Below are 25,925 nucleotides of genomic sequence, written 5' to 3' on the forward strand. Positions count from 1 at the left end.
ACAGTCCACTAAAGTGAACTTGCCAATTTAAGTGATGATGTACAGTGTTGCCCTGGGACCATAGGGTTCAGTTCTGTGACCCAAATGTGCTGCTGTACTTTGGTTTGTTTATCATGGTTATAAGAATTACTTCATGGAGGTAGACCTCAAGAATGTAAAAGTCAAAGCATTTGAGTCAGCGGTTCTCAAAGTGTAGTCCATGGACCCCTGGGAGTCCCAGAGACTGTTCCAGAGGGTTTATGAGTTCAAAACTATTTTTATCATAATACTAAGATATTATTTGCCTTTTTGGGGGGCTGTGTTCACATTTGCACTGATGGTGAGTAAAAGTGCTAGAGCCTTAGCACTGATCAAGGCAATGGCCCCAAAGTGGTCATTGTATTGGTCACCACCGTGTACTCTCAATTTTTTAAAAAGCCATTTTTAGTTAAAAATGTTCATGATGAAACTAAATATTATTTGTTTTTATTAAATCTGACCCTTGAATACACATCATTTTAACATGGGAAGTTAAAAAAGTCTGCTGAATATTGAAATAGAGTGGATATCTAAAGAAAAAACCACTTAGGTGTTTATTTGAATTGTGAGCAGAACCAACCACTTTTTTTCTTTTTGAGTTTTTGCTGACTTTATTGAAGTTTTTTTTTTTTTTACATCTTTATTGGAGTATAATTGCTTTACAATGGTGTGTTAGTTTCTGCTTTATAGCAAAGTGAATCAGCTATATGTAGACATATATCCCCATATCTCCTCCCTCTTGCGTCTCCCTCCCACCCTCCCTATCCCACCCCTCTAGGTGGTCACAAAACACCGAGCTGATCTCCCTGTGCTATGTGGCTGCTTCCCACTAGCTATCTGTTTTACATTTGGTAGTGTTTATATGTCCATGCCACTCTCTCACTTTGTCCCAGCTTACCCTTTCCCCTCCTCATGTCCTCAAGTCCATTCTCTACATCTGTGTCTTTATTCCTGTCCTGCCCCTAGGTTCTTCATGACCATGTTGTTTTTTCTTTTTTAAGATTCCATATATATGTGTTAGCATACGGTATTTGTTTTTCTCTTTCTGACTTACTTCACTCTGTATGACAGACTCTAGGTCCATCCACCTCACTGCAAATAACTCAGTTTTGTTTCTCTTTATGGCTGAGTGATATTCCATTGTATATATGTGCCACATCTTCTATATCCATTCATCTGTCGATGGACACTTAGGTTGCTTCCATGACCTGGCTATTGTAAATAGAGCTGCAATGAACATTGTGGTACATGACTCTTTTTGAATTATGGTTTTCTCAGGGTATATGCCCCGTAGTGGGATCGCTGGGTCGTATGGTAGTCCAACGACTTTTTTTAAATGGAACTCCATTTTTACTTGGGCATTTGGCAGACATCTTCTCGAAAAAAAAATTTGTGAGCGTGTCACCTTAAAGACGTAAATGACAGTCTAAGTCACCAGTGATAAAAGTTTAGTTTTCATGTGAAAATTTGACTTTGGGAAAAATTTATTGCCCCTGTGAGCTTGACAGATTTTTTTTATACTTAAAGACTTTTTCTGAATAGGTAAAAGATGATAATAAATGTTATTTCTTTTTGCTATTTGATAATGAAATATACTAACATTTGGAAGATCTGCTTAAATCAGTACTTCCCAAAGGACCAATGCATAGAGTTAAAAAATCATGCGTGAGAAAAATTTCCACTGAAAGGACAAGATATGTTTTTTAATGCCATATTACAACCAACCTTTAAGATTTTTGAATTTTGGTATAATATCAAAGAATAGTATCCACAATTATATGAAATGGCTCTTAAAATCGACCTCTATCTTCCAACTACGTATCTGTGTAAAGCTGCATTTTCTTTATAAACTGCACCTGAAACAGCATATTGCAATAAATTGAAAGAGGCAAATAGAAAAACCCAATATCCTCTATTAAGCCAGACATTAAAGAGATTTGCAAAAAGGTAGAACAGTGTCACTTTTCTCACTATTTTTTTGTTTTTGTTTTGGAATGTATAGTTATTTTTCATAAAAGTATGTTATTTATGTTAATGTAGTGAATTTTTGTTATTTAAAAATGAACAGATTTTAAAATTTCTCAGTTTTAATTGCTAATACAGTAAATATTGATAGATAGATATAACCTATGTAAACAAAAATTCTTTGGTAGGTTCATTAACCTTTTAGAGTGTAAAAGGATCCTGAGGTTAAAAAGTCTGAAAACCATTGGTTTAAGCTATGTTTTCCACATATGGTCCAGATTAGGAATCCATATCTAGTTTAAATATAAAGCAAATCATTTTTAATTTCCCCCCCACCAGTTTTCTTAGCATTGCCATTGTCCTTTGGTTTCCGGGTGTCTGTCCAGAAGTGCCCATAAGGAATCTTTGCTGGCCCCAATCTAGAGGCTTTCAGATTGGCACACTATCACCCGGGAGCAGGCACCAGCCACGGGTTCCTCCTACCTGAAGGGCAAGAGAGGAGCTGGTGTGCAGTCACAGACAAATTGTCTTTCACATCTGGCTAACTCCTTTATGAGTATAGATGCACAGCCAGCCGGGGCTATGGTCGCTGGCCTGAATGATTCTGTGTGTGAACCTATCTTATCTAGAGACAGAATTGGAATTTGGAGGGGGTGTTTATGAGTTCATCATAAAGAATATCATCAATACAATGGACTATTAAATGGGCAATAAAATGTTAATTATGAAAAATCATGAAAACTTCTTGCTGGGATTCTAAGTGAGGAAGGTGGCTTACCCAGTGGTATTGCAGTTTATCAGCAAAAGCTGTAATTATTTATTTATTTTTTAAAAAGACATTGTGGTAGACACTGGGAATATAGTGGTGAACAAAAGAGACAGTCCTTCTGTGCGTCCGGAGCCTGTGCTCCGCAATGGGAGAGGCCACAACAGTGAGAGGCCCGTGTACTGCAAAAAAAAAAAAAAAAAAAAAGAGACAGTCCTTGACTGTAGATGTAAAATTTGTGTGCTCGTTGGGACAAATTTGAAGGTCACGAGTAACAGTGAAAATAGATTAATGAGGAAGCTGCTTCAAACCTTTCATACTTTCTAAAAATAACGTCTTGATATTATTATTTTAATTTCAATATCAGGGCAATGAGGGGCTAGAGATGGGTGTGAAATTCATGCTCTTTTGACCCCTGCCTCTTTGAAACAGTGGAGGAGAGGCCCTGGGAAGGGTACTGATGCTTCTGGCTGCTCCCAGCCTGGTGTCCTTGCATGATCCTCAAAGCTCCTGCCTTGTTTTACTCTGTTTAAGCAGCTCCTTGGCCTAACCCAGTTCAGGGCTGTCACAGCCTCCCTTGTGGTCCCATGAGGTCCCACTGAAAGGGAGCTACAGAGTAAACATGCCTTTTCCTTGGATCCTTGTTTCTGCCATTACCACCTACAGAGGAATCTATCAGGGTTCTATTTGTTTACAACGTGTCACTATTTTAAGGCCACCCAGAGGCAGTGATTGGGGGGCAAGTTTGCTGGGCAAAAAAAAAAAAAAAAAGGCAAGAAAGACATGGCAGAAATATTCCTCAGCATATCCTACAAATACCCCTTTTAAAGTCATGGAAACCACATAGCCCACAGAGCATGCCTGGGGAATTTGTAGCCAGCTATGTTTTCAGAGGATGTGGGAGATGGAGTTTTCCTACTATGGTATTTATAAATATTTTAGAAATGCCAGACATTGGTAGGGTGACCTGGTTTACAGAACTGGAAAAGAGCCATGTTGAAGCCTAGAATTCTTGTTTTTTTGTTGTAACATGTATAAATGTTCTGAAAAAAATCAAGATAATCCTGAAAAAAATCAACAAAACCAACCAACCAACAGGCACTGTCAGAGTGGTTTTTGGAATCTATAAAAATTAAATCTTAAATTGAATTTGAAGAGCATATTATTTAATATAGTAATTATGGAGGGGAAGGCTTTGGGGAGTAGAATTGGTTGTTCAATTAAGGAGTACTGATTGCTCAATATAAGGACTTGTTTAACCTAAAATTGTCATCAAGAAATTTGCGACAAGGAGGAAGGATTCCATAGCTGTAAATTCTTAGGATAGACATACAGTAGTAAGTTGAAGTTGACTAGCATTTTCCAAATTGTTTTCCTCCTTATATTGTACCGGAATATGTCCAGGTGCCATGACAAAAGGGTTCTGTGGTCAAATAAGCTTGAGAAACCGTCTCCTATATTCTCCCTGTTGACTATTCATATGAATTACAGGATAAAAAAAGACCTGCAATAAAAAAATCCTATTTAACTTTGTTTAACACAACCTTACTCATTTCTTGGCAGGAGTCTCGTGTCATGGAACCCCTAGTTAACCTCTTATGAAACAGGATTCCACAAAGTACTAGTTTAGGAAATGGTATAGGAGATAATTGAATATCAATTACCTTGATACTTTTGATGGAGAGATTTGGCCAATCCAGAAAATCCTTCCAGTGGTCTGAAAGAAGGCTGAGGTAAATGTTGGCGTGTGTTGGTAAGGAATTGCCATTGTCTTTCACATCTGACTAACTCCTTCATTGGAAAGATGGACAGCCAGCTGGGGGTATGACAATTTGCCTGCGGGATTCAGTGTGCTAGAAATCACAGCCAATTCTTTTATCCTTCCCTCTAGACCTCAGGTGGATTGTGGTTATGGTGCCCATCAATGCTGTTTTTTACAGAGAAAGCATTTTTAAAATGGTTGTACAGTGACCTACTATATCTGTGGGGTTGCCTCACGTATTCGTAGGGAACACCAGCCTATGTGTGATCATGGAGCAAGGGAGCGTGCCAGCATGTGTTACCTTCTAGAGGGAGATGAAATGATTATCCCTACCAACCCCCAAACACACCCCTCCTTAGGAAAACAAACATTTGCAAGTTTATTTTATAAAATCCACACAGAACTTATATAAATACATTGTGACAGCGGCTGTCATACTGCATATATCAAGAAAGTGCTTTGAAATTTTATGCAAATACATGGGCGATGCATACACTACTGTGCACCCCAAAGACTACTCCATGTGTTCCTGGTGCCAAGGAAAACACAAATGTTCTCCAACTAATTCAGAGGAAAAGTCACCGCAGTCCTGTACCTTTCACAGCCCTGTTCTCTGGGCCAGTGAAACATACTTTAAATGGCTAATCCTAAAGAGAGCAGGGTGGGGTTGAGGGTGCCGAAGGTTCATTTTTATCCGTAACTTCTATAGATTAAGTTCTGCGGGACACTTCAAGTACATTTCACAACAGCTTTGTAAGGAAAATGGCATTGTTTAGTAAATGCCATTCACTAAATAACCAAGACTCAGATTAAATAAACTGCCCAAGGTCACTCCTTTGTTAATTTATGGAGCTGGCTGGGAATTAAATTAATTTGACGCTATGTATTCGTAAGAACTAAGCATTTAATGAGCACTTATTTGTGTACCAGACACTGAGCTAAAACCTTTACCTCCATCATCTTATTCTTTATATGAATTTGTGAGAGTGGGTATTGTTGTTTTTTTCTAATTTACAGATGAAGAAATTGAAACTTAGAGAAGTAAAGTAAATTGAGTGCAAAGTAGTAAGGGATCAACCAGGGTGGGAGGGGGCCCTTAACCCCAGGATTTGTTCCTTTGAACCATGTGGGTTTCCAGTTTTCCTTCTAAATTTAGACTCTGGAAACTTCCCGTGTTTGTACTGAGCTTAGGCACAGGGAGGCAGTGAAGGTTCATGCCTTCATGAACTAGGATTTCATAAACATTTAAAAAGTCATTATTTTCCCCCAGATTTTTGATTCATCACCCATTATCAGGAATTTGGTATCGTTTCCACATGCATGGATATTGTTAGTTCTACAACTCTAATAATAGATCAGATTTGGAGTTCTGAGAGACTGTTTCAGTGCAGAGACCTCACATCTAAGTATTCGATGAAGGAAATGGCCTCTTCATTAGGGTTTGCAGTCTTTTGCCCAAAACATTGGGATACATGTGTATCTGAGGCTCTCCTCCTTCATTCCTATTACCCTTTGGAGTTAGGAATGTTTGTGAAGAGAACCATTTAAAATATTTGCTATGCACAGTTTTGGTGCAATACTGCTCCTTTCATTTGCATGTGTTAAGAACTTCTCTGTTTTTGAAAGTGAAACTTATTAGACCCTTTGAGGACTATGGATTTTGTGGTTGCCCATAGCATATTTTATTAAATGAGGGCAACCATTTTCCAGGCAGAATTGATCCCAGAGAATGGGCCACTTGTGACTTCAAACTTAGTCTCCCTGGGAGGGTTTGCAAAAGAGGGAGTGAGCCTTGAGCCTAAAGGCTACCTCAGGCTAAACCAGTTAGAAGGTCAGTGGATCATAGTCCTTGTCCTAAACCACTGGAAACATCTTCCCAGCCCCAAAACACAAAATAGTCCTTGCACATGAGTGTATTTTTTTGCACAAGATGTATTTTAAGTAAAATGTATAACATAAATGTAAGTGTATTTTCCACCTTCGCAATTTTTGGAGGGGAGGTGGAAACGTTTTGTCTTGGTGTCTCACTCACAGAGTCCCTGAACAGACCTTATCAGATAGTTACTTAGAACACATAAAATTTTATATCTTACTAAAAATTAAGGGAAATCTTTCACTGCAAGGGCATTATCTATAATCTATACACTTGAGAATATGCCAGACACTCTTTAGATTAAAAATGTATTCAACCAATCTGAACTAGGAATGTTCTGATCATGAGTTGGTCATATAGTTTGAGCTACTCGTTTATATCAGTTCTCTGACCTTGGCATCCAAACTTTAATAGTTGATAAAGCTTTTTATACATAGCATAGATCAATTTAAAAAGTGACCCTCTAGATTTCCTAGTCAGAAAAGGGCTGGATGTTCCACCTTCAGTATGTAAACTTTCACTTAATCTGCTTGTTTTCAAGACACTGCCATCATCTTCTAGTTGACCTGGTATAATAAAATGGTGGGTATTTTTATTTTTATTTTTAAATTTTTATTTTTGGCTGCGTGGGTCTTCGTTGCTGCTTGTGGGCCCCCTCTAGTTGCGGCGAGCAGGGGCCATTCCTCATTGCGGTGCGCGGGCTTCCCACTGTGGTGCCCTTTCCCGTTGTGGAGCACTGGCTCTAGGCACGTGGGCTTCAGTAGTTGTGGCACACGGGCCCAGTAGTTGTGGCTCGCAGGCTCCAGAGCTCAGGCTCAGCAGTTGTGGCGCATGAGCCTAGTTGCTCCGCGGCATGTGGGATCTTCCCGGACCATGGCTTGAACCCGTGTCCCCGGCACTGGCAGGCAGACTCTTAACCACTGCACCACCAAGAAAGTCCCTAAAATGGTCGGTATTTCTGAAACACTGTCTCCCTGAGTCTTGGACATTTACCCCTCAAATATTCCTCTTCAGTACTGGTCTTTAAAGAGAGCCCCTGTGTGTGTTCTGAGTTGCTTGTCTCTGGTCCACTCACCGCTAAAGTCCTGACAGGTATTTTCAGTGGATCGGCCTTCCCCTGATTTCCAATCAAAGGTGGCCTTCCACTCTTCTGCCATTAGCTTCATAGGAACCATGGAAACTGTCCTTGGTTTTCATTGAAGCATTTAGGGTGGTTCCAGCAAGCCCCTGAACTTCTGTCCTAGCTATTGCCTGAACTGCTGTCTTTCTGTATCATTTTCTGAAATAAGGTACTAATCATGTTGCTCAGGTAGAACTTTTTTTTCATTCTTTTTACTAGGGTTAAGGATTTGACCTGTCCCATCTATTGTTCTTTATCCTTCTGAGATTAAAACCTCGGGGGTTGCTAGGCATATTGTCATATTGTTATAGAGCTGCTGTCCACTCAGACCTCATACATGACCTGGTAAACTGTTCACCCAGCTGCTGCCTCTCTGAGGTACCTATTCTCTTCCGGCTTCTCTAAAGCATGTTCTGGCCAGGACTACAAGACAATGCTTCTGAACGTCACCTAAGATTATTCCAGGAGAAGCTCGATTTAACGTAACTCATTGTTTCTACAAGAGGCCAAACACTTCCTCTTTCTGCCTGGCCAATATATGAGTCCATTGGCCAGAGAATATACCTATGCTTTGTCTATAGGTGCTATTTTATACTAGATATTGCCCACACTGATCATCTTTCTAGGAAGATGGCCAGCCTTCCTAGAAAGTAATAGAGGAAATATCTCTTTTCTGTGCTGGACAAGATTCCATCTTCTCCCATGTCTATCTGCCATTGTCCCCTCTGTTTGGCATTGCCACCATTTTTCCACACACTTTGATTCTCAGCCTGGCATAGATACTGCTTACCCCCTCTTGAATTACACAATATCATTAATATCCTGGAGGCCTCCAACGACAAGCAGTGTGGAGGGGAAGTGGGAAAGAAGGACCAACTCCATTTTCCTTTTTGTGTGTTTTACTCAATTATAGGAATCCCAAATCCGTGGGCCTGTACTTGAATATTTCACAGTTCTTTTAGGCTTTACTTTCAGCATCTTTCTTCCCCAGGACCAACATGGACATCCATGGCAGTGGACTTGGGATGACATGAGTGACAGATGCCAAGCTATGTTTACAGTAATACCTTCCTTCTGTAACTAGGCTCAGTAACTTGGGGCTTCTGTTGTGCTGCATCTCTTCCTCCCTTAAGATGGGGTTTGCTCTCACAAGAAGACAAACAGGTGAACCTCTCTCTTTCACTGGACTTGCCCAAACATGTCAGAACACGAGCTGGGAGCCCTCCACCACAGCTGTTTCCAACAGCTTGTATGCTTCTTTTCCTTTGATCATATTGGGCCTAGATTACTGTTATCCCAAAAGCTTGCCAAGATTGAGTTACAGCCTGATTGTCTCAAAACACAAACTTAGAAGTGGTTGACAAGACCAGTACCCGGGGGGCATCACTAGTTTGAATGAATAGTTCCAGGAACTTCTAGTCTCCCTGGACAGTGTCCCCTGATGGAGGCCAGAGTGTTTATTGGGCTCCATGATTGTTGTACTCATGGCATTTTAGATTTTGTTAGAATTTTAGGGAATTGCCACTTGATACAAAGTAGAGAACTGCACATAGTAACGTATATTGAATGGAGATTCTGAAAATTTTCATTTAAAGACCACAGTGTCTAACGTTACAGAAACTCAGATGTGTGTCGCATGGATGAACAAAAGCCAAAATACTGTGCCTCATCAGTTGCTATTCAGAAATTAAAACAAAGTTTAAATGTAATCTTATTTTTCTGTAGTGTGTTCAGTCATACTATATTTATGAAATATCTCAAAGACTTCTAAGTCTCATTTTGTCAATACAATAAGGGGATCCAGATTTATCTTAATTAAGATTAGTTTATTTCAAGGCGACAGATATTTTGGGGCCTTAGGAAACATTACTGGAGCACAAACGTTTTTGAGTTATTCCAGTTTTAACTGTCACCCCAACAAGTAGGTGTTTAACTGAAAACCAAACACTTCTGACGTTACTGTGGTCTCTCTGTGGAGCTGGGAAGACAGAGGTACTTGAGAAAGACAGAAGAAAGATGAACACAGCTTCTGCCCTCAGTGAACTCTCAACCCAGTTTGGGCAAATGATGCCGAAATCCAAACGAAAGATTGTGGAAACAAAATAAAACAATATATGAAGTATGTGGTATCCAAAAACTTAAAGGTCAACAGAAAGGTTTTAGAGGAGTAGTCCATCAGCAATGCTTGGGTTTCTGTCTGTGGGTCAGTATTTCTAGAGACGCTTGCGTCCATCAAAGGCTTTCGTATGGCTTCCTCCTTAGCGCATATCCAGCTTTGCTGCGGTGTAGACAGCCTGGGGAACATGAAAAATGCCCTTTCTCCTGCACAATGGTGTTATTTCCTTCCTTTCAGGAATGGCTCATAACTCACAGGAGGTGTGAGTTCTGAATGATCCTGCTTTTCATCTCGCTGGAATTGGGCCAGACTGTAGATAAAGCGTTTGATGTGTCAGCAGTAGGCTTGTAACAGCTTTGACTACCTACATGATGATGAAAGGTTGAACTTTGATAAAAATGGCAAGAAAAGGAAGAGGGCTCGTTTTCTTTCTTTCTTTTGCTGTTTTTTTTTTTTTTCCTTTGGAGGGCAGTTGAGAAATGTCCTACGGGGGTGGTCTGGGAGGTCTCTGGGAATCTGAAACATCAGGAGGGTGTTCTCCTGTGGATTTGTTTGTTTATTTATTGATTGTTTCAGAGAGGGAACCCCCATGCTTGCCAGTAAGGCAGGGCCAGATTCTCAGGGCCCTTATCAGCAAGTCCTCCCTCTTTGCTCACTGAGCCCTGGAAAGAGGCATCGCATCCTTCAGGGCAGATCACTTCTGCTGCAACTGTCTCTCAGCCTTCAATACCTACCTGCAGACACCAAACGAACCAGGGCTGGCAACTCTGCTCTAATTCCCAGGGCTTTCCTTCCTTATCCCTCATGTTTCGGGGCATTTGCTCAGAGATCTCGGTCCTCCAGGGTGGTCTTAACTTCCTGCTTCTATAATCGACAAAGAAAGGAGTCAAATATTTGTGGAAACCCCCAACCAGTTGGAATTTGCCTCTAGCAGTATCCCAGTCTTATCAGTGATTTGTGTGTCTTCCTGCGTGGAAAGCTGCGTTAGGGGAAGAGGAAGAAGTTTGAAATTTTCTTTTTCAACGCAGAAACATTAAAAACAAACAAACAAACAAAAAACACAAAGCCCTGCCATGCAGCTAAGTGACAAGAAAGAGCTAAGGACCCAAAGAGGAAGACATGAATTTCACCTTTAAATATGAGGCTTAAGCAAACACAAGACGGAAACCCCCTTTGAAAACAGTGTTAGTGAAGAAGTAATAAACACATTTACATCACCTATTTATTTATGACTCTAATATTTATTTCACAAAATTATGACCTTTGACTCTGCCTCCGTGGGCCCTTGAAGTCCACTGCTGTCTCCACAGCTGGGCTGGTCCTGCTCACCTGGGCTGAAAATAAGCCTTGAGCTGGCAGCAGGGGAGGCCTGGCTGTGGTACCACACAACCCACCACCCCCGCCCAGCTGAGGCCATGCAGGAGTTTCTCTGTAATTCCCTGCAAGTATCTCTGAATAGGATGAACACAGTCAAACCCTCTGGGAGTCATCTGTCTGGCCATCAGAGGACACTCAAGTTCCTGCAGGGCTCACTGGCATGGACCAGAGGGTGACACATCATACAATTTGGTGGGAACTTCAATTTAAGGGCCCTGAAGAGACCTGTTGGCAAACAGGGTGGGTGTCCTCCTTCCTTAACACCAAAAAGTTGCTCCTGAAGACGTCCAGCAGCACTTACGATCGCGGCCTGTGACAACAAGGAGAGAGTGAATAAGGTGAGAAAATCAAATTGTCTGGATTGAATGTCACCTTCTGAAAGGTAGAATGAAATACCTAGAGATGGGCATAGGAAGAAGAACACACAGGAAGTGACGAACGTGTTCAGTTCAGCAATCATATGACCGGGGTTTAAACTGAGATTCCTGGCTATCTTTTCCTTTCTGAAAAACATGGGAAAAAACTGGCTTGTTCAGTGAGGGAAAGGCTGATAGAACAGGTTATTATAGTGTGTTGTAGTGACATTAGACCTGGAATATTACATCTGGGACTGTACAGTGAAATTAAATGTCATTTCTTTAATAATAATTTTGTTAGGCAGAATAATGGCTCCCTGACTGCCAAGATGTCTACATCCTAATCCCCCAAACCTGTGACTGTCACATTATATGGCAAAAGGGATTTTGCAGATATGATTAAGTTAAGGATTTTGAGATGGGGAGATTATTCTGGATTATCTGGATGGGCCCTTTTTACAGGCGTCCTTATAAAAGGGAAGCAGGAGGGTCAGCGTCAGAGGAGATGTGGTAACGGAAGCAAGGGCCAGGGTCAGAGAGAGATTTGAAGACGCTACACTGACGGCTTTGGCGACGGAGAAAGGAGGCCATGAGCCAAGGGAGGCAGGCAGCGCCTAGAAGCCAGAAGAGACGAGGAAACAGACTCTTCCGTAGAGTCTGTAGACGGAATGCAGCCCTGCCGACGCTTTGATTTTAGCCCAGGGAAATTGATTTCAGACTTCTGACCTCCAGAATTGTGAGATTATAAATGTGTGCTGTTTTAAGTCACTAAGTCTGTGTGGTAATTTGTTACAGCAGCAGTAGGAAACCAAAACAACAATACAGTTGGACTGAGAAACATTAATTGATGGGAAAAATAAAAGGAATTTGGCTCGGGCTGACTCTTAAAGCAGGTCTTGATTTTCTGACTGTGAAGGAAAAAAAAAGGTTTTTGTTTTTATCAGCCCAGTGGGCACTTCTCAGGGGTCATTGTTTGCACAAGATTTTCATGGGACAAAATAAATATCTTGGCCAAGCTTTGCTGACATATCCTTGACTCTTTGTGTAGAATCGAAGTTGAGTTTTGTTTTATGACTTGGAAACAAAAACCCATGCATAGCATAATGTTCAGCTTCTCGGGGTCGAACGTCTCCAGGATCCACACAGATGGTGATGATAAAGGCTGAATTGGACTCAGCACAGATGCCTTGGAGAAGCACAATTCAATCCCATCCATCGCAGGCACCCATTCCTTCCCTCCTACCCTCTGCCTCCACAAGCCTGAATAAAAGTGGCCTTCAGCTACCAGAGAGGTGAAATGGGACCCGATTCTTCTCTCAGAGAGAACCCCTCCACCTGAAAAATGTTCTCCATCATTGAGAACACATGTCTCGATCACATGTTACAAGCTGTGATGTGCACTAGCTGCTGGAGAAACTCACAAGAGAAATAAGCTTTAATCCCTGCTCGCTGGAAGCTCCTGTTAGTGAGGCATTTGCAACATGCAGTGCCTTGGACAGCAGCATCCAACTCAGCTGGGAAAGTTATTAAAAATGCAGATTCCTGGACTGTGGCTTGCGAAAACGTTGGTCTAGTGCAGTGGTTCTCAACTGGAATTGATTTTGTCCCCCAGGGACATTTGGCAGTGTCTGGAGACGTTCCTGTTTATAACAACCAGGGGATGAAGGGAGATACTGGCATCTAGTGAATAGAGGCCAGGGATGTTGCTAAACATCCTACGATGCACACAATGGCCTCCTGAAACAAAGACTTATCTGACTCAAAACATCAATAATGCCAAAGTTGAAAAGCCATAGTCTAGTGGGTAAGTCTCACAACCTCCCACACAAATTATTATGCCATGTGGTGTATACATATATGCCTATGTAGTGTGTGTGTATCTATATATACCTTTCTCTTTCTCTCTCTCTCCCATCGTAGTGGGCTTATCACCCACTATAATTTGCAGGTGACATCTCTGCCTTTGTCCACTCTACTTCTGCTCCCTCAGCCTCACAGCTCTCCTGCTGCCTCTCTTCTGCTTGGATTTCCGGTTCTGCACTGGCCAAGAACCAAGTCCTTCACCCCTGGAGTAATTGTCATGCTCCGCAACTTTACCAAAATAAATTTCCAGGTTGAAGAGAGGCATGGATAAGGACATCCATTTCTTTGGGGAAAGCTTTTTGACCTAACCTGTAATTCAGAGTTGGTGCTCTGCTCACAGGTCAGCTCTATACCACTGGCTATTTTGATGTAAGAGTTATGGGTCACACATGAACTCTTTGCACCCAAGATGTATTTCTCCCCTACACTAACCCCTCCAGTTTTTCTCTCCCACTTTCCCCATGTTTATCTAGAATCAATGGAGAAGTCCATTTTCTTCAAGCAATTGCACATTGGGAAAAAAACTGCTCCAGAATGTGGTTGAGTGTAGTTGATTGGTTGTAACCGGTTAGCAATGCACTGCTGTGCTTCCCCCCGCCTCCCATTAGGGGCCCACACTCTGTTTCCCGGTCAAGGGATGAGTGCCATGTCACATGCTACAGAAAGGTTTCCAGCCCCCAATTCTCAGCAGCCCTCAGGGGTGGGAGAAGCATCCTGCGTGCACATGGCTGTGGTTTTATCATCTTGCACTCATCACTATATTCAGGAAGATAGATTTTTTTTATTATTATTACGCAACAGAACTCTTGCTCTAGGGTAAACTTTGACACAGAGCAATTGTGTTCTTGACTAAATCAGCTAAAACAAAAATAAGAAAATAGACCTGGAACAAGTTTCATGTTTTTCTTTTAAAAACAGCTACTTTTGGAGAAGCACTCACATATGTAATTAGAACAGAGGACCACTTCTAAAGAACAAACTTGCCTTCTCAAGGAATGGCAAATGGTGAAAATTGTAACTCACCAGTATGGTGGAAGTTCCTAGCTTGCCTCTTCTTGTTGACCAGATGGGAATAGGCATTAGTCCTTATGCATTTTAACCATTTAGAAATTTTCAAACATTTGACAAAAATACATGGAATACTAGGAATCCTGCCAGCTTTACAAATTGAAGTGGAGTGTTGCTTTTTGAAGTATCAGCACCAACGTTTAATTGGTACCCAAAATATTCAAAACCCAAGGAGATACAAAGGTAAGGGGATGCAGACAGCCCTGAACTCTGCCATCTGATCAGCACCCTGTAGTTAAAGCGCTCTGAAAAATTCATCTGGATTCTGGAGCTCATTCTGTGTGGCGGCTCTTTCTTTCATTCAACGAATTTTTACTGAGATGCTTCCTTGAGCCCATTACTCTCCTTTTTTTTTTTTTTTTTTTGCGGTACGCAGGCCTCTCACTGTTTTGGCCTCTTGCATTGCGGAGCACAGGCTCCGGACGCGCAGGCTCAGCAGCCATGGCTCACGGGCCTAGCCACTCCGTGGCATGTGGGATCTTCCCGGACCGGGGCGCGAACCCGCGTCCCCTGCATCGGCAGGCAGACTCTCAACCACTGCGCCACCAGGGAAGCCCCCATTACTCTCTTGAAGGATATTAGGCTCAACGGACTGGTTCCTGCCCGTACCATAATCTAGCTTAGAGGCAAAACCAGTGTCTCTCAGGGTTAAACGTTTATGTATGTGTCAAAAATACAGGAATACAGATGAGAAAAGAAGAGGTATGGGAAGATGGAGGAGGTTACTTGGAAATGAAGGCATCTAGAAGACTTCACAGATGAGAAGAGGTGTGAAATAGACCTTGAGTGAAGCCCGATTTCCATAGGGGTTAATGATGGGGGGAGAGAGGGAAAGAGGCATGTAGAAAGAAGATAGAAGGCATAAGATGTTCTTGGGGACAGGAAAGAAACAAGATACACAGGAACCCTCTCTCTGTGTTGGTGTTGGGAGGAAAGGAGATGAGAGAGAAGATTATGGGATATCTTGACAAAGTAGCCTAACTGCAGTAACAAAGAACTAATGCATCTGCGTGTTTTAACAAAATAAAATTTATTTCTTGCTCATTTAACAGTTCCTTGCACGTGTTTAGTGGGTAGATTTCCATATGGTGACTCAGAGAAGCAGGTTTCACTTTGTTGCAAGGTTCTTGCTGTTCTCACCATTCAGCTGGCTTTCCTTCCAGTAGGGAGAGAAAGTGAGAGCATGGTGCTTTGAATGGGAGAGATTTTTATGAGTCGGGCCTGGAAGTGTTCTACATTATTTTCATCTACCTCCCATCGACCACCCCTAGCTGCAAGGGAGTCTGAGGGATGTAGATGGGCTCTGTGTCAGGAGAAAAAGGATTCTACACACACATACTCACTTCTACATTGACTTTTAGCTTAAGTGGGCTGAACTTCCTCCTGAATGCAGTGGTAAGTCATCCCCCACCTTAGCATGGGGGCACGCTCCATAAAGAATGATTTTTGTATGTTATATTCACTGCTGTATCCCCAACATATGGTAGACCTTGAATAAGTCTTTGATCAAAGAATGAAACAGTGGTTGGGTGCTGGAAAGGAGTCTTGGAGATACTGAACCTCCCAGGATAGTTTAGTGTAAGAGAGTTGAGGCAGGGAAGCCAATTAGAAAGCGATGGCGATAATCTGATAGAGCCTGAGTTAGTGCGGTTACAATAGGAATTAGTACATTTTTAGAACCAGACATATTTATTTCTGCTATTTTAACTTTCTTAGTTTACAGCAGAGCCCCAGCTTATAGTTTAACCAGAGTCCCTGCTGAGTTGAAATCACAGAAGCAGGTTGTGAGCCGAAAGGGCCTGGGACTTTCTTTGGAGGTATTAATTGGAATGCAGCCTTGGGACTTGGGCTATGCTACAGTACTGCAACCCAAACAAAATAAAACCTGACCAAACCAGCAAACCCGGATTGGAGTTCAAGTTACTTTAACAGACTCTTGGGAAACACAAACTGCAGTTGTATTATGTATGCAAAATTCACTCTTTGACCTTATTGTAAGGAAAATTACTGGAGTACACACAGTCTTTGGCCAGCTTTCCAGTGTGTTGGACAAGTTAACGGCTATGCAGTTATGCAATATTTTTCTTAAATTTTCATTTTAAAATATGCTTGAAAAATAGTTGCTTATCCAACAAGAACAGAGAATATCCATGAAAAGAATACGTTCTCTGTGCACCTAAGAGAAGCTGACACCCAGGCAACCTCGTGTGGCCCAAGGCTTCATGATTTTAGGAAGTTGCTGGCAGATGAACTTCTTTGAAATTAAAAGCTAAAGAGAGCATTCTGTCCTCCCTCTAGATTTGACTTTTGTGGTTTATGTATAAGCTGGGGCAGACCTCACAGTATGACCTAGACTCAGGTTATGCGCCTCTGAAGTCTGGTGAAAGGCCAGACTTCAGGATTATGCAGAGTTGAGTGAGGAACCTCACTGAGAACAGCCAGGGATTCCTAGGAGAGTTTTAGCGATTCTTGCTGATCTGGAAATAATGTAAAAACAACAGAAGAGCTTTTTGTGGTATTTTCGTGTGTTTTCTATTGGTTTGGGGAAGAAGCCAACATTAAAGTGGCTTAAAAATAATAAATATTTAAAAAGACATAACGTGCCCTACCCTTTTCATCCATTCCTACCAAAAAATAAACTATCATAATGAAAATGGCAAGAACAGGAAGGGAAAGCAGAAACAACAGGCGACAGTAGTATGCTAGGATGGGAAGGATCCAGACGGCTAATGTCTGGTGTCAATACAGAAAGTGCTGGGGAAGGTGTGAGGAAACGCCACAAGGGAATCTTTCCCTTGCGAGGCCCAGGACTCTTTGAAGCATGAGCTCCTCATTTCCTGAGGTCTCTCGAGATAGAAATTCCAGGCTTGAGACAATGGGTACTTTTTAGGGTCTACTAGTTTGGTTTCTAGCTCAAATCCTAGAGAAGCCAATTCATTGAAATTCCATTTGCCTAGTGATCTATCTACCAAACTTACTGATTTTTCTAAAGAAAAAACCTTAATTATTCCCAAATTTGATAGCAATTCATAGTGCACAGGATGGTTTTCACACGAGCCTTGCAGAGTTATTGGATGTAAATTGACTGGAAAGCACTTTTCTTTTTTTCTGCTCCAGCTTTCTGAAGATTCAGTTACAAGTTGCTGAGGCTGGAAAAACAGGGGTCCCTGCTGAGGGATAGGGAAGGGGGAGTTGGTATGCTCATCTTCACATCCTGGAGAGGCGAGAGATGCTGACGGGCAGAGAAGGAGGGATGCTGAGGAAGAGAAGAAAGGAATGGGTGTCAGAGGTGATAGATGCTGGAGGACAGAAGGGGTCAAGGATGAGGGGCAGGGAAAGATTTGAAGGCTCTAGAACATCTTCCAAGGCTGCTAAAGCTCTGCCAGTCCTTCTAATATCGATAATCATAAACCTTCTACTTACTTAATCGAAACAGGTTTGGTTAGCTGGGCGACTTCAGTGAAATGGTTCTTCCGAACATTGGCTTTCAGTATATCCATTTTCAGCAGATTGGCTAACTTCCCCAAATCCGAGCCTTGCTGAGCCACTCTAGCAACACCTTTAAGGTGTGGCCAAAAGGGAAGCCTTCATGGAGGAAGCTGTCAGCAGGACAGAAGAGGACACATCTCAGTTAAACCCCAATAGTTGCTTTGTTGCATTGGGCTTGGAAAGAGAGCCCACCTCGTTTGGGTTTGCCCGAGACTTCCCTGGTTTTAGTATTGAAAGCCTCAAATCTCAGGCAGACTGAGACGGTTGGCTGGTCTTAAGAGGGGAAAAGGTAAAGAAAGGTGGTGGTGACTGGGGAGAGGTGATGCTGTAGCCATCTCTTTAGGGGTGGTCGGTCTTCTCACGGGTATCATTCATGGGGCTTACAGGGAAGATCAAAGGATGCCTGGGGACAGTTGCACAGATCTGAGCAGTCACCCCAGCGACCCAGCACCAGGAAAGGCCTAGGTTTGTTCCAGATATCTTGGTTACACAATATATATATATATGCAAGTACTTTTCTAAATGTGCTTTTTTCTCTTTCTCTTTTCTTCAGGGAGGCAGGACACAGTGCGTGAGAGAAGTCTGTCCCATTCTCTCCTGTCCTCAGCACCTTAGCCACATTCCCCCAGGACAGTGCTGCCCCAAATGTTTGGGTGAGTGACTGTTTGCAGGTCAAAGAACAATGTAATTTTTTCTTGGAGTTTCTGCTGAGAGTCGTCATCCACTTTGTTATCTTGAGGTTCTCAAACTGTGCTATTTCGTGGCTTCTTAGAGACAATGCCTTCTTCTGATTACCCGAGTGTAAGGTGTGTACAGAGTTTGTCTCTCTTCTGGGCCTCCACAGAGCTTTCTTTTCTCTTGTCTTCCCATGTATCTGTAAACCCAGTACGCTGGACAACATGGGATAATAGCCCCTTGTGGGGAGAACAGTATTGAAGAAACCATCTTTAATTGGACATACGATGATTAGTAGGAATATATTTTTGTGGGGAGAACAGTATTGGGAAACAATCTTTAACTGGGCATCTGACACTTAGTAGGAATATATTTTAAAGGCGTGTGAAGTAAATGCACATGGAGGAATATAGTGTAATTGGGTTGGCCAAAAAGTTCGTTTGGTTTTTTCCATATGATGGCTCTAGTAGTGCTTAGTTGTCTTTAACTTCATTCAAAAAATTTTGTTAGATTGTATTGTGACAGCTGTCATATCAGCGTGCTTTAAAACAAAAAACTTATCAAAATTGGTGAATTTTTGTATAGCCATTTTAATATTGAAGATGGAAGAAAAAAGCAACATTTTTGGCATATCATTCTTTATTATTTCAAAAAAGGTAAAAACACAACTGAAATGCAAAAAAAGATTTGTGCAGTGTATGGAGAAAGTGCTGTAACGTGAACGTGTCAAAAGTGGTTTGTGAAGTTTTGTGCTGGAGATGTCTTGCTGGACGATGCTCCACAGTAGGGTAGACCAGTTGAAGTTGATAGCGATCAAACTGAGGAATTAAGAACAATCAATGTTATACTATGCGGGAGATAGACGACACACTCAAAATATCCGAATCAAGCGCTGAAAATCATTTGCACCAGCTTGCTTATGTTCATCGCTTTGATGTTTGGGTTCCACATAAGGTAGGCGAAAAAAACTTTCTTGACTGTGTTTCCGCATGCAATTCTCTACTTAAATGTAATGAAAATGCTCCATTTTTAAAACAAATTGTGACGGGCAATGAAAAGTGGATACTGTACAATAATGTGGGATGGAAGAGATCGTGGGGCAAGCGAAATGAACCACCACCAACCACACCAAAGGCTGGTTTTCATCCAAAGAAGGTGATGAAGGTTATGTATATGGTGAGATTGGAAGGGAGTGCTCTATTATGAGCTCCTTCCGGAAAACCCAACGATTAATTCCAACAAGTACTACTCCCAGTTAGACCAACTGAAAGCAGCACTCGGCGAAAAGCGTCTGGAATTAGTCAACAGAAAACGCATAACCTTCCATCAGGGTAACGCAAGACCGCATGTTTCTTTGATGACCAGGCAAAAACTGTTACAGCTTGGCTGGGAAGTTCTGATTCATCCACTGTATTCACCAGACATTGCATCTTCAGATTTCCATTTATTTCAGTCTTTACAAAACTCCCTTAATGGAAAAAATTTCAGTTCCCTGGAAGACACCTGGAACAGTTCTTTGCTCAAAAAGATAAAAAGTTTTGGGAAGATGGAATTATGAAATTGCCTGAAAAATGGCAGAAGGTAGTGGAACAAAATGGTGAATATGTTGTTCAATAAAGTTTTTGGTGGAAGGGCTTCCCTGGTGGCGCAGTGGTTGAGAGTCCGCCTGCCGATGCAGGGGACACGGGTTCGTGCCCCGGTCCGGGAGGATCCCACATGCCACGGAGCGGCTGGGCCCGTGAGCCGTGGCCGCTGAGCCTGCGCGTCTGGAACCTGTGCTCCGCAATGGGAGAGGCCACAACAGTGAGAGGCCCGCGTACCGCAAAAAAAGATAAATAAATTAAAAAAAATAAAGTTCTTGGTGAAAATGAAAAATGTGTCTTTTATTTTTACTTAAAAAGCGAAGGAACTTTTTGGCCAACCCAATACTTTTAGAGGCAAAAACAAGCAGGAGGATAACATGCCAAAAATGAGAGGTTTGGAAGGGAATAATGAATAATAGTCAATAAAAAAGGAGGATTAGCTATTTCTTTTTGAGCAATTGCTATGTGCTAGGCACCATGTGAAAACACTGTATATACTTTATCTCATTTAGTTTTCTCAAGAGGCTGTGACATACAGGTGCTAAGTATAGAGTTCTGATGTGTAATGTAGGTGCCATTCTTAGTTTTATTGTACTGAGAAGCAAGTAGATTCCTAGAAGGTAGCACAGCTAGTGAGCTATGAAGTTGACACCTGAACATGAGTCTCTGTGATTCTTGAGCCCACAGTTACTTTAACCTGCTGCCACTCATCTTCCCTGGTGACATGGAGAGCAGCACGAATGTTACCAACTGAGAGGAGACAACCCATGACGGAGAGGCTCTAGAGCATGAGACTCTTTGGCTTTTGTTTAAACTTTATGTCAGCTTCTTCCATGTGGTCCTTAGGTCCTTGAGTTAGTTGAGGTCAGACTCTTTAAGATTCAAATAAAAGTAGCTTGATCCATCACATGAATACAATAGAATATCCAGCATCCCCACCAGAATCTCCAGGGACCCTTGGGGGATGGCTTATATTTTCTGTAGTCACCACTGGCTTTGTGTTTCTGCTTCTGCTGTTTTCTCTCTCTTTGTACCCTTTCTCTTTCCTCTATTCTCCCCTCCTTCTCCCCCTTCCCTCCTCCTCTTCCTCTTCCTTCTTCTTCTTCAACATCATTTTGTCCTTTCAGGGACAGCCCCCCTCTAGTCTTTTCACATTCTGTCGTTCTATTGAGTCAGGGCTTGCATAGCAGATTTCACTGAAGGTTTACCATCAATGGGGATGATTACTTTTCAGGGAAGCACAGTGAATAACATAAAATGAACTATTAAGCTCCCTTTGTTCTTAAAAGGTCTTAGATATTTTGCCTTCAGGAAAATTTCACTGTTTGCCTCTTTTGTTTGGGCTCCAGTCTCCTTTCCTTACTGTCCATACTTTTTCCTTGAATATCTGTCTTTTCTTTTATAGCTTGCCTTCCCCAGTTCCAAAACATCTGCTGATTTATTTTCCTCCTTCCCAGCTTATCATGGCCATACCTTGAAGCCTTATCTTTCTACAACCAAATTGGCAAATAAAAGTATCTTGTTAAACTAAGGCAGATTTCTCCTCTTTGGAGGATTCTACTGCTAATTCTTCATCTAACAATGTTTGCCTTCCTGCTGTGTACACACACACACACACACACACACCCCTACTTTTAAAGTAAATACAAAGGTATTCTAAGAACAAAGCAGAATTGTTTAGACATGGCTGACTAAAGGCATTTCCACTGATTTGTGTGCTTCTTGGGTTGCCAGCGTGTTCTTGTGCCCCTGGGATAGAGTTAGCCAGTTCGCTGTTGTTGAAATTCTCATGCTGTGGGTCATGGTGGAAGCAGTGTCCTGTCTAAGTGGGAAAGTCACCACAGAGGAGGTGTCGTTTGGGGCCTGGCCTTGAAGATAAGTAGGCTTGATTGATGCTTTGAAGCTGGTATCGCGGATATTCTGAGTCAAGTCAGAGGTTTCTCACATGAACAATGGCTGTTGTATTGAATGCAGATTTTTCTGTCCGTGGTCACAAGACAGACTACAAAAGGAACGTCAAGTCTTAGGAAACTTGAAAGTCATAATTCTTCCAAATGAGACCTTTTACAGTTGGGCTAGGCCCCTGCAGAACAATGTGGAAATGGCTTAAATTAGGCTATGCATGGAGTCTCTGAACCATTCTTTTGAATGTTTTATCTTATTTTGAGCCATGATGACTTTGGGATTAAAGTAAGATTGTATGTTTTTTGAAAGTAAAAAGAAACATACCCACACAACAGAAGACAGAAAGGAAAAAAAGGAAACACAGGGATGCTTACTAGGTGCATGTTAGACTAATTAGACTTTCGGCTTGTTGGACACTGATTTGCTGTTCAATTCTCCCTTGACCAAGGTTCATTCACACAACATACCTCTGCCTTTTGTATGACAACATTCTTTTCCTCTCTTTTCTGGTTTTCAATGATAGCCTCATCAGAGGTTTGTGTACACAGAGTACCCAGTGCACCTCTTATTTATTTATTTGTTTCTGGCTGCGCTGAGCCGCATGCGGGATCTTAGTTCCCTGACCAGGGACTGAACCCGTGCGTGCTCTCTGCAGTGGAAATGTGGAGTCTTAACCACTGGACCGCTGGGGAAGTCCCCCAGTGCACCTCTTGGGGTGACACAGCCCAAGATCGTATTTGAATTATACCACCTCTAATAATGATAACACTTATCATCTGCCACTTATTGGGTGTGTTTAACGAGTACCAGGCTCCGTGCTAAGAGCTTTACACCAATATTTTTAGGTAAAATTTACATTTTCTAGAGGGATAATTCAAGCCATTGGTCACATTTGTTCAGGGGGATAAACTCGTTGAAGAGTCTTTTTGTTCAGCAGTTTACTGATGTATCAATCCACCAGTCCAACCATCTATAAAAGATAGGAAAAAGGCAAACCAGGTTATCACAATTTGGAAAAAATACTCAATTGAAGCAGAGCTATTTTTAATTCTTAAAAGACAGAAATAGCTCTCTGATTTGAACAATTCTAATTCTGAGAATAGCATTTAGCATGTGCTTATAAGTATTTCAGCATTTCATTGGGCCTCCTAATAAATAGAGATTTCTTTTAACCTTTTTACAGGAAGAGTGTGGGTATAAATCTGATGAGTGATGATTAATCTTTGACTTCTCAACTTAGTCCTTAATTGAAGTAATATTTCAGGGATGTTTTATGTGATCCAAGGAGTAGAGACTCAAATACTGAAAGAAAGGAGGATATTGAATTGTACCCTTTATTCGGGGTTGCTCTTTTGGTCCTTTGGGTCCCCAGTCAAATCCTCACATCAGGGAAAACCAAGGTAATTCTACAAGCGGTGTGATGCCTGTGGAAGGTTGGACCCTGGGGGAGTTGGAGTCTGCCTCTCTGTGCTCTTTGAGTTAGCGTCACCCTTCATGCCAATGGACTTATCATTTCTTCAACTGAGATGCTATCTCATTAGTTCTTTTTCCTCATCCTAGTCCTTCCTGGGATATCTTGACTTCTCCTGCCTCTTCCCTGCCAATACCCACTTTCTGGATAATTTTATTTATTCTTTCAGATACAGCTCAGGCATCACATCCTCCAAGAAGTCTTCTTTCCCTCCCTGTCCCCACAGTTCCCAGATTGGCTTCTTTCCAGAGCTGACCATCTTGCTGTATTGAAATCATCTTTTGTGGGTGTATTTCCCCAGTAGACTGAGCTCTGTCAGGATAGAATGTCTTAGTCATCCTGCTTCACTATGATGAACTCGTAATAAAGATTTGTTGAACTTAAAGGATTCAGTGTGGAATTAAAGTCTCTTTAGCAAAAACTCTCTAAAGTCATGACTCCTGGGGATCCCCTGGGAACATCTGACCCAAGGCTCTGTTTTTGTGCACCAAAATAGCTGGTCTTGTGAGAATGTTTAACACTCCTGTGATGTAATTGCTGATGATGAAGTGGGACATACCTGGCTTCTGTCTTGCTAACGCTATGCCATTGCTTCCCTCTAGGTCAGAGGAAAGTATTTGACCTCCCGTTTGGAAGCTGCCTCTTTCGCAGTGATGTTTATGACAATGGATCCTCTTTTCTCTATGATAACTGCACTGCATGTACCTGCAGGGTAAGGAGGTTCTGAGGGGCTGTGGTCCAACACTGATAGCATTTTTGGTTTTTAGTGTTAACATAGCCAAACATGATAATGTGTTAATTATGGGAAGGAGGCATTATTGATGTCACTTTATGAGTAAAATCTTACTTCAAGGTCACAAGAATGTTCAAACATAGGACCCAAATTACAACTCACTGTCATCTTCCCAGGACCAGTAAGTTAGCTCCTGGTGGTGAGAATTAAACTCTTAGCGGCTGTCCTTCCTGAAGGACTTTCTAAAAAAATCAGACAAATGCACATGGCAATGTTCTCTGGCTCTAGTTATTCAAGATGAATTCTCTGATGCACCTGGCAATAAAAATGGCTTTAATCACATTCAAGAGAAAAGAAAGGCATGGATTCACAGTTTATCATAAAAATAAACCTGGTAGCTTGGGAAGAGAGTATTTATGTGTTGTTCGTTGTACCATTTCTTACTTGAGTCATTGCACACTTTTCTCAAAAGGCAACCACAAGTCTAGTGACTGGTAAAGAAAGAATTCCACAGCTTCAGAAATTTAAAGGGATACATATCACACGTTTCTAGGCTATGTTTATGTGGTGATTTATTTCTGAAACCGAGAAAATCATTTATATGGAGGACTTTAGGATCATTCATTAGTGAGTTAACCCAAACATCTATGTGACACGAGTTTAGAGTAATACATTTTGATGGTGATAGTTGCTGTTTTGTTTTTAATAGCCAGAGGGCTATAGAGGGAAAGAGGAGCTTTTCTCAATGTCAACTATGAGTCAGTAGCTGGGATTAGAGTTCAGAAGTTCCTGGTTACTTGAGGCATGCTTTGTTAAGTAGCATGCACTCCGTCAGGGAGGTGGCCCAGTAAGGTCTGAACTGTCTGTTCCCTGGCACTGAACAGTGCGTAATTCTGAAGCCCAGGACTACCTTCCTGAGGCTCCGTCCTCTCTCCGGTAGTTTGTATTATCCTGTGCTAAACATATAGCCACTCCTTCCGCCTTGGCCTCCATCCTCAGGACTTCTCTTTCTCTCCAGGAATTTCATAGCTTCCTCTTGGGGATACTGAGCCTTCGATGAAACACATCACATTTCCAATTCTCTTGATTACTGGAAAGCCAGGCATCCCAGGAATGGAAATTAGTTACGCTTGCAATATTTTGGGTCTCATTCTATTTTTTGTCTTTTTTTTTTTTTAAATAAATTCATTATTTGTTTAGTTTTGGGTCTTTGTTGCTGGGCGTGAGCTTTCTCTAGTTGCAGCAAGCAGAGGCTACTCTTTGTTGCGGTGCACGGGCTTCTCATTGCGGCGGCTTCTCTTCTTGCGGAGCACGGGCTCTAGGTACGTGGGCTTCAGTAGTTGTGGCACGCGGGCTCCAAAGTGCAGGCTCAGTAGTTGTGGCGCACGGACTTAGTTGCTCCACAGCATGTGGGATCTTCCCAGCCCAGGGCTCGAAGCCGTGTCCCCTGTATTGGCAGGTGGATTCTTAACCACTGTACCACACACCAGGGAAGTCCCTTGGGTCTCATTCTTTAAGAGATTCTTTGAGAGATGATTAGGCAATATGTCCCAGTACTCAAAAGAAGTATAACCATTCCTTCAAGATGTTTTTATCAGAGTATGAGTTCACTGTCATTTCTGGGAAATTGGATGCTTGAAGAATCAGGCTGCAATCATTTGGGATGATCAGTATTGTTTTTTATCTGTTTAGAGCCTCCCTCTCTGGCATCCCCATCCAATGCCATGACAGGTACAGGAAATAGTTCTCTGAACACAGTATGGTTTCAGGTCTCCATGCCTTCAG

General features: G+C 41.9%; 1 protein-coding gene across 1 annotated transcript in view; it reads left to right on the top strand.

The window, feature by feature from the left end:
* Nucleotides 1-25,925, top strand: part of BMPER (BMP binding endothelial regulator) — a 262,543-nt gene that overhangs the window by 126,918 nt on the left and 109,700 nt on the right. Inside the window, exons 7-8 of the mRNA XM_060020709.1 lie at nt 18,327-18,426; nt 24,010-24,119. Of these exons, the coding sequence (XP_059876692.1) occupies nt 18,327-18,426; nt 24,010-24,119 (210 nt within the window). The remainder of the gene's footprint in view (nt 1-18,326; nt 18,427-24,009; nt 24,120-25,925) is intronic.

This window comes from Delphinus delphis, chromosome 9 (assembly GCF_949987515.2).
Source record: "Delphinus delphis chromosome 9, mDelDel1.2, whole genome shotgun sequence".
NCBI lineage: Eukaryota > Metazoa > Chordata > Mammalia > Artiodactyla > Delphinidae > Delphinus > Delphinus delphis.